At 38.0% G+C, this 14,031-nt stretch overlaps 1 protein-coding gene across 8 annotated transcripts; it reads right to left on the reverse strand.

Moving 5' to 3' along the window:
- Positions 1 to 3,996: 3,996 nt before the first annotated feature.
- Positions 3,997 to 7,038, reverse strand: LOC142536722 (uncharacterized). 8 transcript variants are annotated; one of them, XM_075642461.1, is made up of 6 exons: positions 6,093 to 7,038; positions 5,554 to 5,643; positions 5,369 to 5,419; positions 5,177 to 5,242; positions 4,931 to 4,999; positions 3,998 to 4,370 (listed from the first exon to the last, which is right to left on the reverse strand). In XM_075642461.1, the coding sequence occupies exons 4-6, from the start codon at positions 5,221 to 5,223 to the stop codon at positions 4,190 to 4,192; spliced, it is 297 nt and encodes a 98-aa protein (XP_075498576.1). In that variant the 5' UTR covers positions 5,224 to 5,242; positions 5,369 to 5,419; positions 5,554 to 5,643; positions 6,093 to 7,038; the 3' UTR covers positions 3,998 to 4,189. The 8 variants fall into 8 exon arrangements, with proteins under 8 accessions (XP_075498735.1, XP_075498576.1, XP_075498484.1 ...); XM_075642369.1 differs by lacking the exon at positions 5,369 to 5,419; XM_075642131.1 differs by having other exon boundaries at positions 3,999 to 4,370; positions 5,177 to 5,643; positions 6,093 to 6,195; positions 6,530 to 7,038.
- Between the last annotated feature and the right edge of the window lie 6,993 nt (positions 7,039 to 14,031).

Raw genomic sequence — 14,031 nt, forward strand, 5'->3', positions numbered from 1 at the left:
CCCGGGCTAAAGGGTTGACCCAATTTTTTTTAAAAAAAATTATATCTAAATTTTATATAATTTTGGAATAATATAATATTAGTCCGGGTAGATCAATTTAATATATTTAAGAATTATATAGTTTAAAATTTTAGCCCGGACGGAGTCATATTTCTAGGCTCCGCCACTATCTCCGGACCCATTAGCAAATAACCTCTCAACCTTCCACGAAGCTGACAATGGAGCTGTTAGAGTAGATGCCCTGCAAGTCAATTGTTGGCTAGGGATTTTATTGACTCAGCTGTAATTAACAATCTTTATTTTAATATAATTCATTATTTCATGGTTTGTTATTTCTTTATCTGTATAGCCATGTTATCAAACATAGATAAAGATCTTGATTATACTTTAATACAAATGAATCGTAATTCGATGTTGAAACTCGTTTGTAAACACTATATGATCTAAATTCGTTCCTAGTCGATTCAGCAGGCTAAAACATGGATAAAGGTCGCTTGAGCTCGAGACTAACATATGTGATGTTGTGTACTGCGTTTCTTGGTAAGAGCATATAGATGTCCAAACATGCAGATGAGTAGTCATATGATGATTATACCGAACAACCCTCCCTCGGACTTTCCAAGTAGTTATCAGAGGATAAGTCCGTGGTTATGATTGTATACCATTAGTCCTTACGACCCGGGACAACACTGAGGCTCTATATACTAGGGCTGTGCTTTGACTCGTTTACCGGCTCCAGGAGAGTCATCAGGTGGCGAGGTTGGATACAGTTGCGACACATATAGGAGCCAGTGCATTGTAGTCGGGGATTCACCGCTCACCTACGGGTGTGGATATCCTATGTGATCTGATGTAATAATAGTGCATGGAATCTCTGGCCAGAGTATGAGATGTACGTTGGAGAATGAGTTCTCCAATAGTACACGCGATGCCACTATTATATGTGTCACATAGTTATCGAATTAATATGCAACCCTCGATGAACCAATGGTTGCAGATTCGATCGGGATATATGATATGAAGGGACCGTACTGTACGTTAATCATAATCGACTGGTTCTTGTAGGCACTATCAGTGATACCTAGGGGATCATGGGGCGATGCTACTAGACGCTCTTACCATGATCCGATGGGTGCAATCAGAAATGTGTTCTGACATTCTTGATCAAGGTGTTGAAGTAAAGAATGAGGGTAACTAAGGGTAAGCCCGAATAAAGGATTATGTCCTGAATCACAAGGAGTTGTGAACCCACGGCTAGCTGTATCCCTGAACCATTGAGGGTCACACAAGTACTGGATCATTTGTTCCCGTTGAGAGAATAAATTCAAGGAGTTGAATTTATATTATGATATAGTAAATTCAAGGAGTTGAATTTATGAGATAGTAAATTCAAGAAGTTGAATTTATGAAATTTGGAGAGAATAAATTCAAGAAGTTGAATTTATAAAATTTGAGAATTTAATTTATTAAGCTCAAAGGTTGAGTTTATTAAATATTAAATTAAATATAGTGGGAAGTATGTTTAATGGGATTGTAGGAGTACAAGTCCAACATACTAAATAATTAAAGTTCTTAATGGACTTTGATTAATTAATTGGGCTAGTTAATTAAACTAGTTGGACTATCCCAATTAATTAATCAAGCTCATTAATGTTAATTATTTGTATTAGGTCTTGGCTTAATTATAAATAAGAGTGATCAAGCCATAACCTAGCGACCACCATTTGAGAAACTCGAAAATTCCCTCTCCCGATAGTCACAAAATTCAGCCACCCTCCTTGCAAAAGGGTTTTTGAGCCGTCTCTCAGATTTTGATCTCCAACTTCAAAACTTCTTCCAAATATTCTAGTGCTATTTGGAAGAGAAACAAATCATCTAGTCGTGGACCTGATTAGAAGAATAAAGAAAGGAGTCCATGAAAAAATTCGTAGGGATTCATCAAGAGCTACGTTCGCTTATACCGGCGTAGTTGGAGCAAAGTGAAAATTGTTCAATAAAGGTATATTAATAAACATCCTATGTATGTTTATTTATTAAAAATCATATGATTGCTCAAACAAATATATTTTGATTGTCAAAATAAAATAAAAATTTTAAAACTTCCGCTGCGTTTGGGCACGAGAAAACCGAGATCCAACAGGAGCTGCACCTCTTCTTGCACACACCTCTGAAGCAACATTAAAAAAATTTCTCATTAAGAAATATATATTATATTGTTAGGACATCATTTTCTCGCACCCAAGACACAACGAAGTTTAAAATTTTATTTTGACACTCGAAACGGTTGTTGTGCGTTGTATGTTTAAAACATTCATAGGATGTATGAATTTTATACATGTGTGTATATTACACTTGGACTCCAAACTATTCCGAGTTTAAAGTGGAGATGGTCCTTCTTGTAAATCCATACGAACGGAACTTGCCTTTGATCGTCTATTTGGGTCCGCGATCAGAACTATTTTCCTCGTTTGGATTGCACTAGAAAGCGTTGAGACTATAGCCTCCGAATTTCCAAAATCCGGAGAAGGTGCAGCGGCGGTGGAAGAAAAACAAAGGGCCGAAAATTTTTCACAAATTTTCTAGGTTTGGCTGAGAGCTTTTGTGGAGAGGAGGGAGTGCCTTGTTGTGTATTTAGTGTGCAATAGTTTCGGTTCGTTTTATGACCCCTCATGACATATATATAGAGCGCAACTCCTTATCTCATCACGAGTCTCTCTCTCACAAGGAGGACTTATATAGTCTTTGTCCCACTAAGACTCTATATTTCATTATATTAAAATTCTCATATTATTATTATACTAGGCAGGGGCACCTCAATTCTTGAGGTGTCTTACCCAGGTTTGTAGTCCAACATATGAGCATTTATATTCTCTAGACTAACTGTTCATATTTCTGTAGTTTTATTTAATAATTTTATTTTAAAAGCTATAAATATTATGAATACAATAATTTTTTATTTTCTTTCATATTCGTAGTCATACAATTAGTATTTCAAGTTGGCATTGTGCTTAACAAAATAAAAAATATGGAAAAACAAAGAATTTATAAAAGTGAAAATAATTAAAAAAAATTGAGTTGATGCTCAGATGAGAGAAGTTTAATAACATGTCTCAAATTGGGCATAAGTATTTGATCATCTTAAAATCTAAGGAGGGATCCACTCCATAAATATGTTATTATAAATTCAAAAATAGAGTATCAATATTTAAATCATAGTAGTGGTTGTAAGGGTGTCACGTTTAATTACATGATAAATTTTTACACCTCAACCTAAACCTAAAGTGGCTCGCTATATATCATCATAATTCGAAAGAGTTAATTATAAATCTTAAATCTGTCTAAGTTAGTAAATGGTAATAGTGACTACACCAAAATATTATTGTCTGCTTTGCTAATATAAATTTCAACGCATATTATGATCAAGTCTAGTCTTCTCATTACGTGGAAAATTACATTTTCAATATCATAATCTATACATTTTTTATTTTTTGTTTTATTTTTTATTTTATTATTGATTAATTTATTATTTTAGTCTTTAACTTAAATATTTTTAAATTTTAATAATTTTTATTGAAATGTTATCATCGTAACACCAAAAAATACATGCTAACGACAAAATATATACAACATAACAAGTGTAAATATTCATTGTATCTATTTGATTATTTGTCATTTGAGTAAAAGCTCGGATTTATGATATTTTCGGTATCATATTTTTTTTATTGAAAGAGTTTTTATGTACTCGTCTTCTCATCTTATTTAATATTTGGTAATAGATACATATGTATATTTTATTTTGTTGAATTTAATAAATACTGATCAATATTATATAAATTCGTCAAGGTCATAGAAAAATTGAATCACTGGCATTTAGTTTTATTTTTGACATTTTACCGTGGATGCTTTTGAAAATAAAAAAATTGAATTTTTTATATAAAAAAATCATATATTGTCATGCTTCTAAAAAAAATAAAATTGCCAAAAATAAAAAAAAATACAAGGACCAAAAAAAAATCACATAATGAAAAAATTAGGTGACCAAAAAACCATTTTTCTCTATAAATACACATACACAACAATAGAGACCCACACGCACAATTTTTATTTAGGGTAGGATGGAATGGACTGTGACGAAATGTAAGGACCAAAATAATATAACGGTATATAAAATTTGTGGGAGGGCAAATAACTAATGGTGGTGGTGGTGGTGCTTTCCCTCAGCCTTTTCTTGGTCATGTTTAGCTTCCTTCTTCTGGTGATGCTCGTGGAATGTGTAGCCACCGGCTCCCACCGCCACGGGTGTGGCAATCTCCTCCTGCACTTTGTGCATGTGCTTGTTATCTGGGCCCTTTGGCCTGTTGCTTCTCATACTGATCATTTTCATGTAAATATGTCAAAATTAATGTGGTGATAAATGAATTTTTCAACGTAATATAATTTGGTAAAATGATTATTATTGATTACCTATATATAATTGTATTTTTGGTGATGAAGCTGATGGGATTCCTAGACACTGGATTTCACCGATTTGATCACAAAATGAGTGATCCATTATCATTATTAACTTTCATTTAAGAAAACCTAGGTGTATAAGAACATTTATCAAGCAATCTCTGACACTGTACCAACGTAAATCTTCACAGATAATGTGATGAACAAGTTTAAGAAACTTTTGGATAAATGATTCATCAAGCGTTCTATGGAATCAATGGAAATATTCGCTACTTTTGGATAAAAGACTCATCAAGCATTCTATGGTATCAATGGAAAACTTCGCTGGTGTCATAGCTGTAACAACTTTTTTAGATCATTATAAAGGTGAAAAGGGATAAAATGGAATATCAATTATGCCGTTAGATCTTAGTTTTCGGAAAATAGTTATACATCATACCACTGCTGCTCACATATCGAACAAATATTATATACATACCTTTCCATACTTTTGGCTTTTGGCTTGTAAGTGTAGGCAGCCGTCATGCTGGAAGCCACGAATTTCAGGCTGAAACCAGTTAGAAACTTAAGAGGCAGTATATAATGTCAAACTGAAAATAAGTATCATCCTTGATTGCTAAATATAGTGGGTTTTGCCAGAATTAACTTTCAAGAATACTAAACAACATAAAAATAAAAATTTGAGATTAGCTGGTACGCGCATAAAAATATTCAAGGAGCTTACACAGAGAACATCATTCTCTTAAAAAACACTACGCATATTGAGTTCATCAGCTGCAGTTCTTTGTCTCTAAAAGCCAAATGCATGAAATAAAAAACGAGCAGAGAAGTAAGCATGAATGAGGGCCAACAAGCTGCAGTTGGTGGATTGAAACAAATTACGAGTAGAAATTGCAAATGGATAGCGCCTGATAACCTCAACAGGAATCTTGTTTAGCCAACTATATTCAGAAGTGAATGATGGCTCCTAACAATGCAGCAAAAAGATGACACAACAGCAAAAAAAAAAAAAAAAAACAACCTCAACCATCAATATCTTAGTCCTTTCATCACTCCTCGCATATTGTTCACAATATTTAAAACCACGAGGACCAAAAGTACCTGGATGCCATCCGGCAGGTTCATTGAAGAAAGCATCGCCACTGCATCCTGGCTAAAGTTGATCTCCAATCTCCAGCACTTTGGTGCAACCTTAAATTAAAAAGAACAAAAGCTTTTCAGTTAGGCTTGATCTCCCTCGGTGTAGTTATGCTTCATTTTTATAGATAAGTCTCCTTAGTCCCCCATCACTTGGGGTTCTCTTAAAAAAAGCATATTAACGAAAAAAATATGCATCACTTGATGGATCTCATTAAGAGTTTACATAAAACAACATATTCATATCGTAAAGAAACAAGATATGGAAGACAATATACACTGTTAATGTCTATACATGTCTTATAAAATATCAACAATACTCATTAAAATTGTGTTTAAATAATCTGGCCATCAAGAACGACACAAAAGGAAAAAAATAACTCAATAACACGGCCGACTATGATATCAACAATTTCAGGCTTGTACCTATGACAAAATGAAACACACATATAAGAATACAATTCTCAAGATCAAAATTTTCAGGTGAAAAACAACAATGAAACCTGGCTCTCGACGTCCTAACATAATTTCTTGAAGAAATAGGCATGTGTATTAACTACTGGGTAGTAATTGCGTCAGTAACAATACCACGACCCAATCTTTCACCTGGACAAATTAATGTAAACATAAAAATAAAGCACAATCCACGGTGATCAACAAAGCCGATTCTACGAAATCCATCTTGGATTTGGACGTTCAACAAATAATGCAAGAGAGTTCTTACAATGCCACATACATTTTTCCTGAATAATCAATATACCGAGAATTTCTTATAAATTATCAGGTATCGAAATAATTGTTTTTCTTCCAAAAATGTTTCACAATATTCAAGAAAATAAAAATATGCGAGAAGAAACACATAAATGAGATTTCATAACAAAGAAGTCAAGTAAAGAAAACAACGAAATCAAAGAATGTGTTGAATTAATTAAAACCATACCGGCATGAATCGCGACGCTACCATCCGAATTCAAAAAGGAAGCGTATTTGAAAGGAGGCGATACCTCAGACCGTACATTTTCCCGATCAAAAGTAGTATTTTCAGCCACAACCACCTCGTCAACGCCGGTTCAAGAGGAGGCGGCCACAACCGCAGCATTGACAGCCTTAGCTGCGGGCTTGAAACCCAAGTCGCCCAGGTCGTTCGACCACGAAGCCGCCACGACCTGCGTCACACCAATGTTGCTATAGTTTCGTCGCGCCTTGTTGCTCAGCTGCCTAACAAAACTTGGTGAGAAAATGCTAAATCGTCGAGGAAAGTCCGTAGACCGACACCGCGTCGTGGAGCATCAGAGGCTTGATTTTTCTGGCAGACGGTGCAGCAGTCCGCGGGTAATCAGGATCGAAGCGGCACTCGGAGGCTGGAAACGCCATTGAACAGCTTGAAACGGCCGTTAGGACTCGAAATGGAAGGTCAGCTGATTATTGAATATCGAGCAGGAGACAAAATACTCGCCTCTCCTCTTTATATGTATAAAAGAGAAAACTGAATGCTGTAACCCTACACAAGCGTGGTTTTTTGACAGCACAAACTCCTGCTGTGTTGGAGACAGAAACGGACGACACGCGTAGTTAATTTGACCGGGAACCGTACCAAAACTGGGCAAGAAAAATTTATCCCGCTTTCGTATAATTGGATATATAAAAAAATGATATATTAATACCGTATATACGCATATTTTATATAACCATATAATATATATATATATATATATTATTTTTACACATGCACTTTTAATACATACATAAATATATTACTTAAATAACCATTACATTATTTAATTTATGTGATTAACTCATTAATTAATTTAATTTTAGACTTTTCTAGAACATTTCTGAGAATTTGTAAATGTTAGTAGTCATCACTACTAGCACAGTGATTTAATCAGTAAATTTTCGATTCACTAAATAAATGATTATGAACTCATTATAACTCTGATCGAGTATTTAAGAGCACCGATATATCAATGATACAAGTCTTGTTCATACAATGAAAAACAAAAATTGCAAAGATCAAAATTTTCATTTATCATATTGGGCGGCTACTAGTTTAGTGAACTCCTTCAATAAGAGACAGTTCCACTCTCTTTTTTTTAATTAGAAATTAAACTAATTTTCATTTATTCAATCCTATGAAATCAGCTCATTAACTTCTTTATAAGCTTTATGTTTGATCTCCATCAAATTATAAGTCGCTAAATTCAACTCCTTGAATTTTGACTTTCTCAACGGGAACACATAGTCTGATACTTGTATGACTCTCAATGGTTCAGAGATATAGTTAGCCGTGAGTTCACATCTTCATGTGATTCAGAATTACATTTATTCTTATTCGGACTTACCCTAGTTAGCCTCATTCTTTTCATCAATTCCTTGATCAAGAACGTCATAACTCATTTCTGATTGCACCCATTAGATCATGGTAATAGCGTCTAGTAGCATCGCCCCATGATCCGTTAGGTATCACTGATAGTGCCTGCAAGAACCTTAAGTCATGGTTAGCGTGCAATAGGATTCCTTCAACTCATATATCCCGATCGAATCTGCAATCATCGGTATATTTAGAGTTGCATATGAATTTGATAGTGATGTGATTTATCTTTGAATACTAACAGTGGCATGGTATGTGCAAGTGGGAAAACACATTTCCCTAAAGCACATTTCTTGCTATGGCCAGAGGCTCCTTGCACTATTAACTCATCATATCACATATGATATATTCACCCATAGGCAAACGGTGAATCCCCGACTACAATGATTTGCTCATACGTATTTCGAAACTACAGCCAATCTCGCCACCAGTTGATCCTCAATGGAGTCGGTAAATGGATCAAAGTGCATGCTATTACGTAAAGCTTTACATTGTCCCGGATCAAAGGACTAATGATGTACAACCATAAGCGCGACTATTCCACTCGATGAGTGAGAACCACTTGGATAGTCTGAGGGATGGATGTTCAATATATCATCATATGATCACTCATCTGTATGAATGAATATCTTCATGCCTTGCTACTGAAACATGTCGTTTACATCATATGTTAGTCTCTAACTCAAACGACCTTTCTCCTTATTCTAGGCGGCTGATTCAACTAAGAATCTGTTTAGAATATACGGTAGAGTTCCTAATGAATTTCATGATCTTACGTTGAAAGGCAGACCTCATAGTACCTATTATATATTCAAGGACTTTATCTATGCAGCTTGCATGGATATACATATAAAACATAATGCCGTAATTGAGTAAAATTGTAAAATATTATTAAAATAAAGATTTTTTATATTAAAATCAATAAAAGCCTGAATCACAAGTTGACTTGCTGGACACGTACTATAATATATATATATATATATATATATACACACACACACATATATACACTGTAGAACCCGTAAATCAGTCTACGTATAAGCCATGCATAAATCTAGATTTTTAAATTTAATTGACTTCATTGCATGATTATTTTAAATGCATTTTCTTTGAAGTTATTTATTTTATTATTTCAGTTCAGTAGTTTGATTTTTTAGCATTTCAGTTATTTCAGTGAGGCCGGACTGGAGTTGGAGTTTTGAGATAGAATTTAAGATTTGAGAAATATTTCCAGAAGTTAATTTAGCTAGAAAGTAAGTTCATTTAAGTTAAAATGAAGTTTAAGGAATTATTTAAGTTAGTTGAGGACTTTAATTTAATTATTGGAGGTGATTAAGAAATGAGCTCATTTAAGTTACTTAATTAAGGGGTTAGTTCACTAAATTAATTAAAGGATTAGTAAAGCTTTTAAGGGTTATTAAATTACTAGATAATCAATTTCCCCCTACCATTTATCATGCATTTTCGGCCACACCCCTAGAAGAACAAACTAGGACTTGCCAACTCACCTTTGACCCATTCTTGGTTGATTAGCATGCTAATTCTTTTAGCTATTTTTCCACCTTAATTAATTAATACTAGACCACTATCCTAACCCTTGTTTGGCATGATAAAATCGGCCACTATACTCTAGAATCACCCAAGAGATCATTTGATAGCAATTCAAAATTCAAAATTCAAATGCATGAAGACTTGGTCTTGATATGATCCTTATATCTTGCACCATTCTCCTCACCCCTCATAACCACTCCATCACACTCCCTCCCCACCGAAATCAGACCCCTTTTCAGTAGAAAAAAACGTGAGTAATAGCTAGGGAGAAAGGGAGAAAAATCGAGAACTAGAAAGAACAAGAGAAGCGCTCCACCTCCTCCGTGCCGCGTCGTCGTCGTTTCGTTCGTTTTCTTTCGAAACGATAACCAGGCATGTCTAGATTTCTTTCAAACCTCAATCAAGTCATATTATCATTTATTTTTCAGTACATGATCATGTTTATTCAAGCAAAAACCGAGATACATGTCAAAACATTTTGAAACAACACATGCAGAATTTTCGATTTTCCTTGGCAAGCTTCACGGTTTCTTTTGGTTTGTGAGTTTCAGGTATTGGATCGACTCCAGGGTCCCAAGACGACTTATATACATGTAATAGGATGCATTAGGACCACATTTGTCCATCAGTTTCATCCCATGCTCGCTGGAAGGCAAGAAATGACAGCAACACCATTTGTGTCCCTTTTTGAGTTCGAAAATTCAGTTTGGTTGTCAAGGAGGAAGGATCTGATCTTGGCTGCCCCAATGGCCTATAGCCATGGTTGGATCACTCCCCTAGCATGTCTAAGATGTGACTAAGTCGCCCTTTTGGTGGCTTGGTCCATGGCTCATCGGTTTTTAAATAATCAACAAATACAGCCCCTTTCCCCATTCGGCTTCTTCCTTTGTTCAGCATATGGTTTCGGGTTGTGGTTGCTTGATGTGGATCTTGGTTGGCCTATGGCCCTTAGCCACGGTTCATATCATGCCCCTATATGTCTAGATCGTGCCATGGTCAATCAAATGGCCACTGGAACGACGCAAGACATCGATCTAAGCAAAACACTACACACGCATGCACGTTGGCTCTCGGTTGGATCCTTCGGTTGAGTTATGGTGTGATGCGGATTGTGGCTGGCCTAGGGCCCTTAGCCATGGTTCAAATAATTCCTTGGGATGTTGGTAAGAGTCTCTGGTCGGTGGTTCACGCCCCTAATGGCCGATAGTCACGAAACCAACGCAAGTCTTGTAGTTGCGCAGCTGCTGGAAATTACAGCAAGTTGCTGTGTCGTTTAGAAGACTCGTTTGAGTTCTTGGTTGGCTTTTAGCCCATGGCCTTGGACTGGACAGTGCCTCATTGAGTAAGGAAGGTCATGTTTTTGACTGTTTGTGATTCGGATTATTTTTTAGGTCGTACGAGGATTTACGGTGCGATGTGCCAAATTGACTCTCGAAAGAGCGTTTCGTGTTTTGGCCTCCATTCCACCTAGATTTCGACCCTATCATTTTAGGAGCATCATTTTATGATTTTTCAGCGTATTTTAATCATGACTATACGTCGGTTCGGTGACGGTTCAGGTTGGCTCGGAGTCATGATTAAATGCGAAGTCATTAGGCATCATAGTCGCATCTTTTGAACGTAAATTGCATAGTTGGTCATGTTTAAGCTATTGCATATTTTTCATAGCACAGTTAGGTTGCAGCGAGCCTGGGGACGATCCAATCCAATCCAGTTGGTAAAATTACAGAAATTTTCATTACGCCAGTTAATTATTTTACTTGCATTAAATAGAAAATGATTATTTTTGAGATTTATGCAATATGGCTTGTGGTTCATTCACTATGTGGGAGTGTTATTTTATACGGTCGCCAGTGACCGATCAGTTCAGTATGGTACCACCCGGTCGCCAGTGACCGGCCAGCTCAGTTCAGTTTCAGCCTCCCCGGTAGCCAGTTACCGATCAGTTCAGCTTAGTGCAGTGGCCACAGACGTAAAACATAATCTCAACATAAAATTTTATCAGTTATTTCAGTACAGGCTCCAAGGAGCAAACATTTTTACTGTGATTATCAGTTCAGTTATGCACGTATTATAATTACTCAGTACAGATTATTTTCAGCATGCCTCAGGACATGATATTTTATCCCATGCATATTTTAATTCAGATTTTTTACTCGTTACCTGCGATATATGCATGCTGAGTCTTTAGGCTCACTAGACTTGATTGTTGTAGGTACTGATGAGGCCAGGGCCGAGGGCGGGGACCAGTGAGCCAGCTTGGGTCGGCAGTAGTGGCACCCGAGGACCTCAGTGCAGCAGTTGTTATTTTATTCCGCAAACAATTTTTATCAGTCGTTGGATAATTTTTAAATTGTTATTGTTGGCAAAACTTTATTTTCTTCCACTTCTATTATTTTAAACATTGAACTTGATTCACCAGTGATTTTATGAATGAGGCCATTTAAGTTCTTTTAAAAAGAAAATTTTTAATTTTCCGCAAATTTCAAGAAAGGAGTTTTAGGCCCTTTTACAGTTGGTATCAGAGCGAGGTTCTGTATAGGGTTTCACTACTACTGACCGCGAGAAGCTTACGAAGCCACGTCTTCGGTCTGTAAGTTTTTCAGTTCAGCATTTTGTTCAGCATTTTAGTTAAAGCATGAATTATTTTGTCAGCATGCTTCCAGATTTTCAGTATTTCAGTGTTCATTTAAAATAAATTATGGAATTATGCATGTTAGTTACGTATGGGTTATGTTGGAACAGTATGCCCCCTAGACGCATTTTAGAGCGCATCAGAGAGGAGGAGCCTCGCCGAGAGGACAGGGAGGAGCGTAGACCGGAGGGAGACCTACCACCTCCTCCACCGCCCCCATCGGACATGAGTGCCCAGATGTTAGCTGGGATGGCACAGTTCTTCGCACAGTTTGCGGGGGGCAATGCCGCAGCCGTAGCCGCAGCCGCAGCCAGGCCGACAGGGCCTGAGGCTGTTTATGAGCGATTCATGAAGATGCGCCCGAAGGAATTCTCTGGGACATCTGACCCCATGGTTGCCGAGGGATGGATCAAATCCCTCGAGGTTATCTTCGAGTTCATGGAGCTGGGAGACGCAGACCGAGTCCGGTGTGCCACCTACCTGTTCACTGGAGACGCCCGCTTATGGTGGGAAGGAGCTTCGGTAGCCCTGACCTTGGCTACACTTTCTTGGACCCGCTTTACGGAGGTTTTCTACTCCATGTATTTTGCTGAGGAGGTTCGCACCAGGCTGACCACCGAGTTCATGAGCCTGAGACAGGGGGATATGACGGTGACGGAGTTTATCCGTAAGTTCGAGAGGGGCTGTCACTTTGTGCCCCTGATCGCGAATGATGCCAGAGCCAAGCTGATGCACTTCCTGGTGGGTTTACGGCCGATCTTGCACCGGGATGTTAGGGTATCTGACCCTGCTACTTATAAGATTGCCGTCTCCAAGTCCTTAGCCGCAGAGCAGGATCTGCGGGATATCGAGAGGGATCGCCAGGGCAAGCGCCCAGTCCAGGCACCGCACCGCCCTCCTCCTCATCAGCATCAGCAGCAGAATAAGAGGCCTTTTCATGGACCGCCCAGGAACCGAGGCCAGCAGCAGCAGCAGCGGGGACGCCCAGCCCCGAGGACTCAGGAGCACCCAGTTTGTCCCAGGTGCTCACGTCGCCATCCTGGAGCATGTATGGCTGGCTCAGGAAAGTGTTTTAAGTATGGCAGTCCAGACCACATGTTGCTGCAGTGCCCTCAGAGGAATCTGCCTACCCAAGGCAGAGTTTTTGCTCTCCATGCCGCGGAAACCAACCCGGAGACTATGTTGTTGACAGGTACCTTTAAACTTTAAGTTATTCTTCGAATTTCAGCATTTTGGGAATCGGGATTTAGATTTTTGAACTTAGAACTGTTATAGGATTGCATGCTCTACTCAGATTTATTTCAGGGGAATTAAGCTAGAGGAACCTTGACCTTTGCATGTCTATAAGTTTAGATCTTGTAGTGGGATTCAACTTAGAGCTCCGCTCTTTCAGGGAGAATTTTTATATCTGGTTCCGCTACCAAGGCCTTGATAGATTCAGGGGCCACTCACTCATTTGTTTCGGAGGTCTTTGCAAACTTTCTCAAGATCCAAACCATTGGGCTAGATACAGCCTTTTCAGTAGTGTTGCCGTCAGGCGAGGAGATGGCAGCCACCAATGTTATCCGAGATATAGACCATTATTCCTTATGTTCAGGCTAGGAAACTCATGCACAGAGGGTGTCGGGCATTTCTAGCGACCTTTTTATCTGTCCCCGAGGAACCCAGCCAGTCAGCCTCAGATGTTCCGATTGTCAGAAATTTCTTAGATGTTTTTCCCGAAGACGTCTCTGGTATTCCACCCGAGAGAGAGGTGGAGTTTTCCATTGAGCTTATGCCAGGTACGGCTCTGATATCCAAAGTGCCATACCGACTAGCACCGACAGAGATGGCAGAGCTTAAGAAGCAGATTCAGGAACTTCTCGACAAGGAGTTCATTCGCCCG

The sequence above is a fragment of the Primulina tabacum genome, chromosome 1 (genome assembly GCF_025594145.1).
Source record: "Primulina tabacum isolate GXHZ01 chromosome 1, ASM2559414v2, whole genome shotgun sequence".
Lineage (NCBI taxonomy): Eukaryota > Viridiplantae > Streptophyta > Magnoliopsida > Lamiales > Gesneriaceae > Primulina > Primulina tabacum.

Excerpts from the sequence above, each read along its gene's own strand:
- LOC142536722 (XM_075642281.1), bottom strand. The coding sequence starts at position 5,289 with ATGCTTACTTCTCTGCTCGTTTTTTATTTCATGCATTTGGCTTTTAGA. Across the intron at positions 5,000-5,176 it reads AAGAGAATGATGTTCTCTGT|CCTGAAATTCGTGGCTTCCA; the intron begins GTAAGCTCCTTG and ends AACTGGTTTCAG. Across the intron at positions 4,371-4,930 it reads AAAGCCAAAAGTATGGAAAG|TATGAGAAGCAACAGGCCAA; the intron begins GTATGTATATAA and ends GAAAATGATCAG.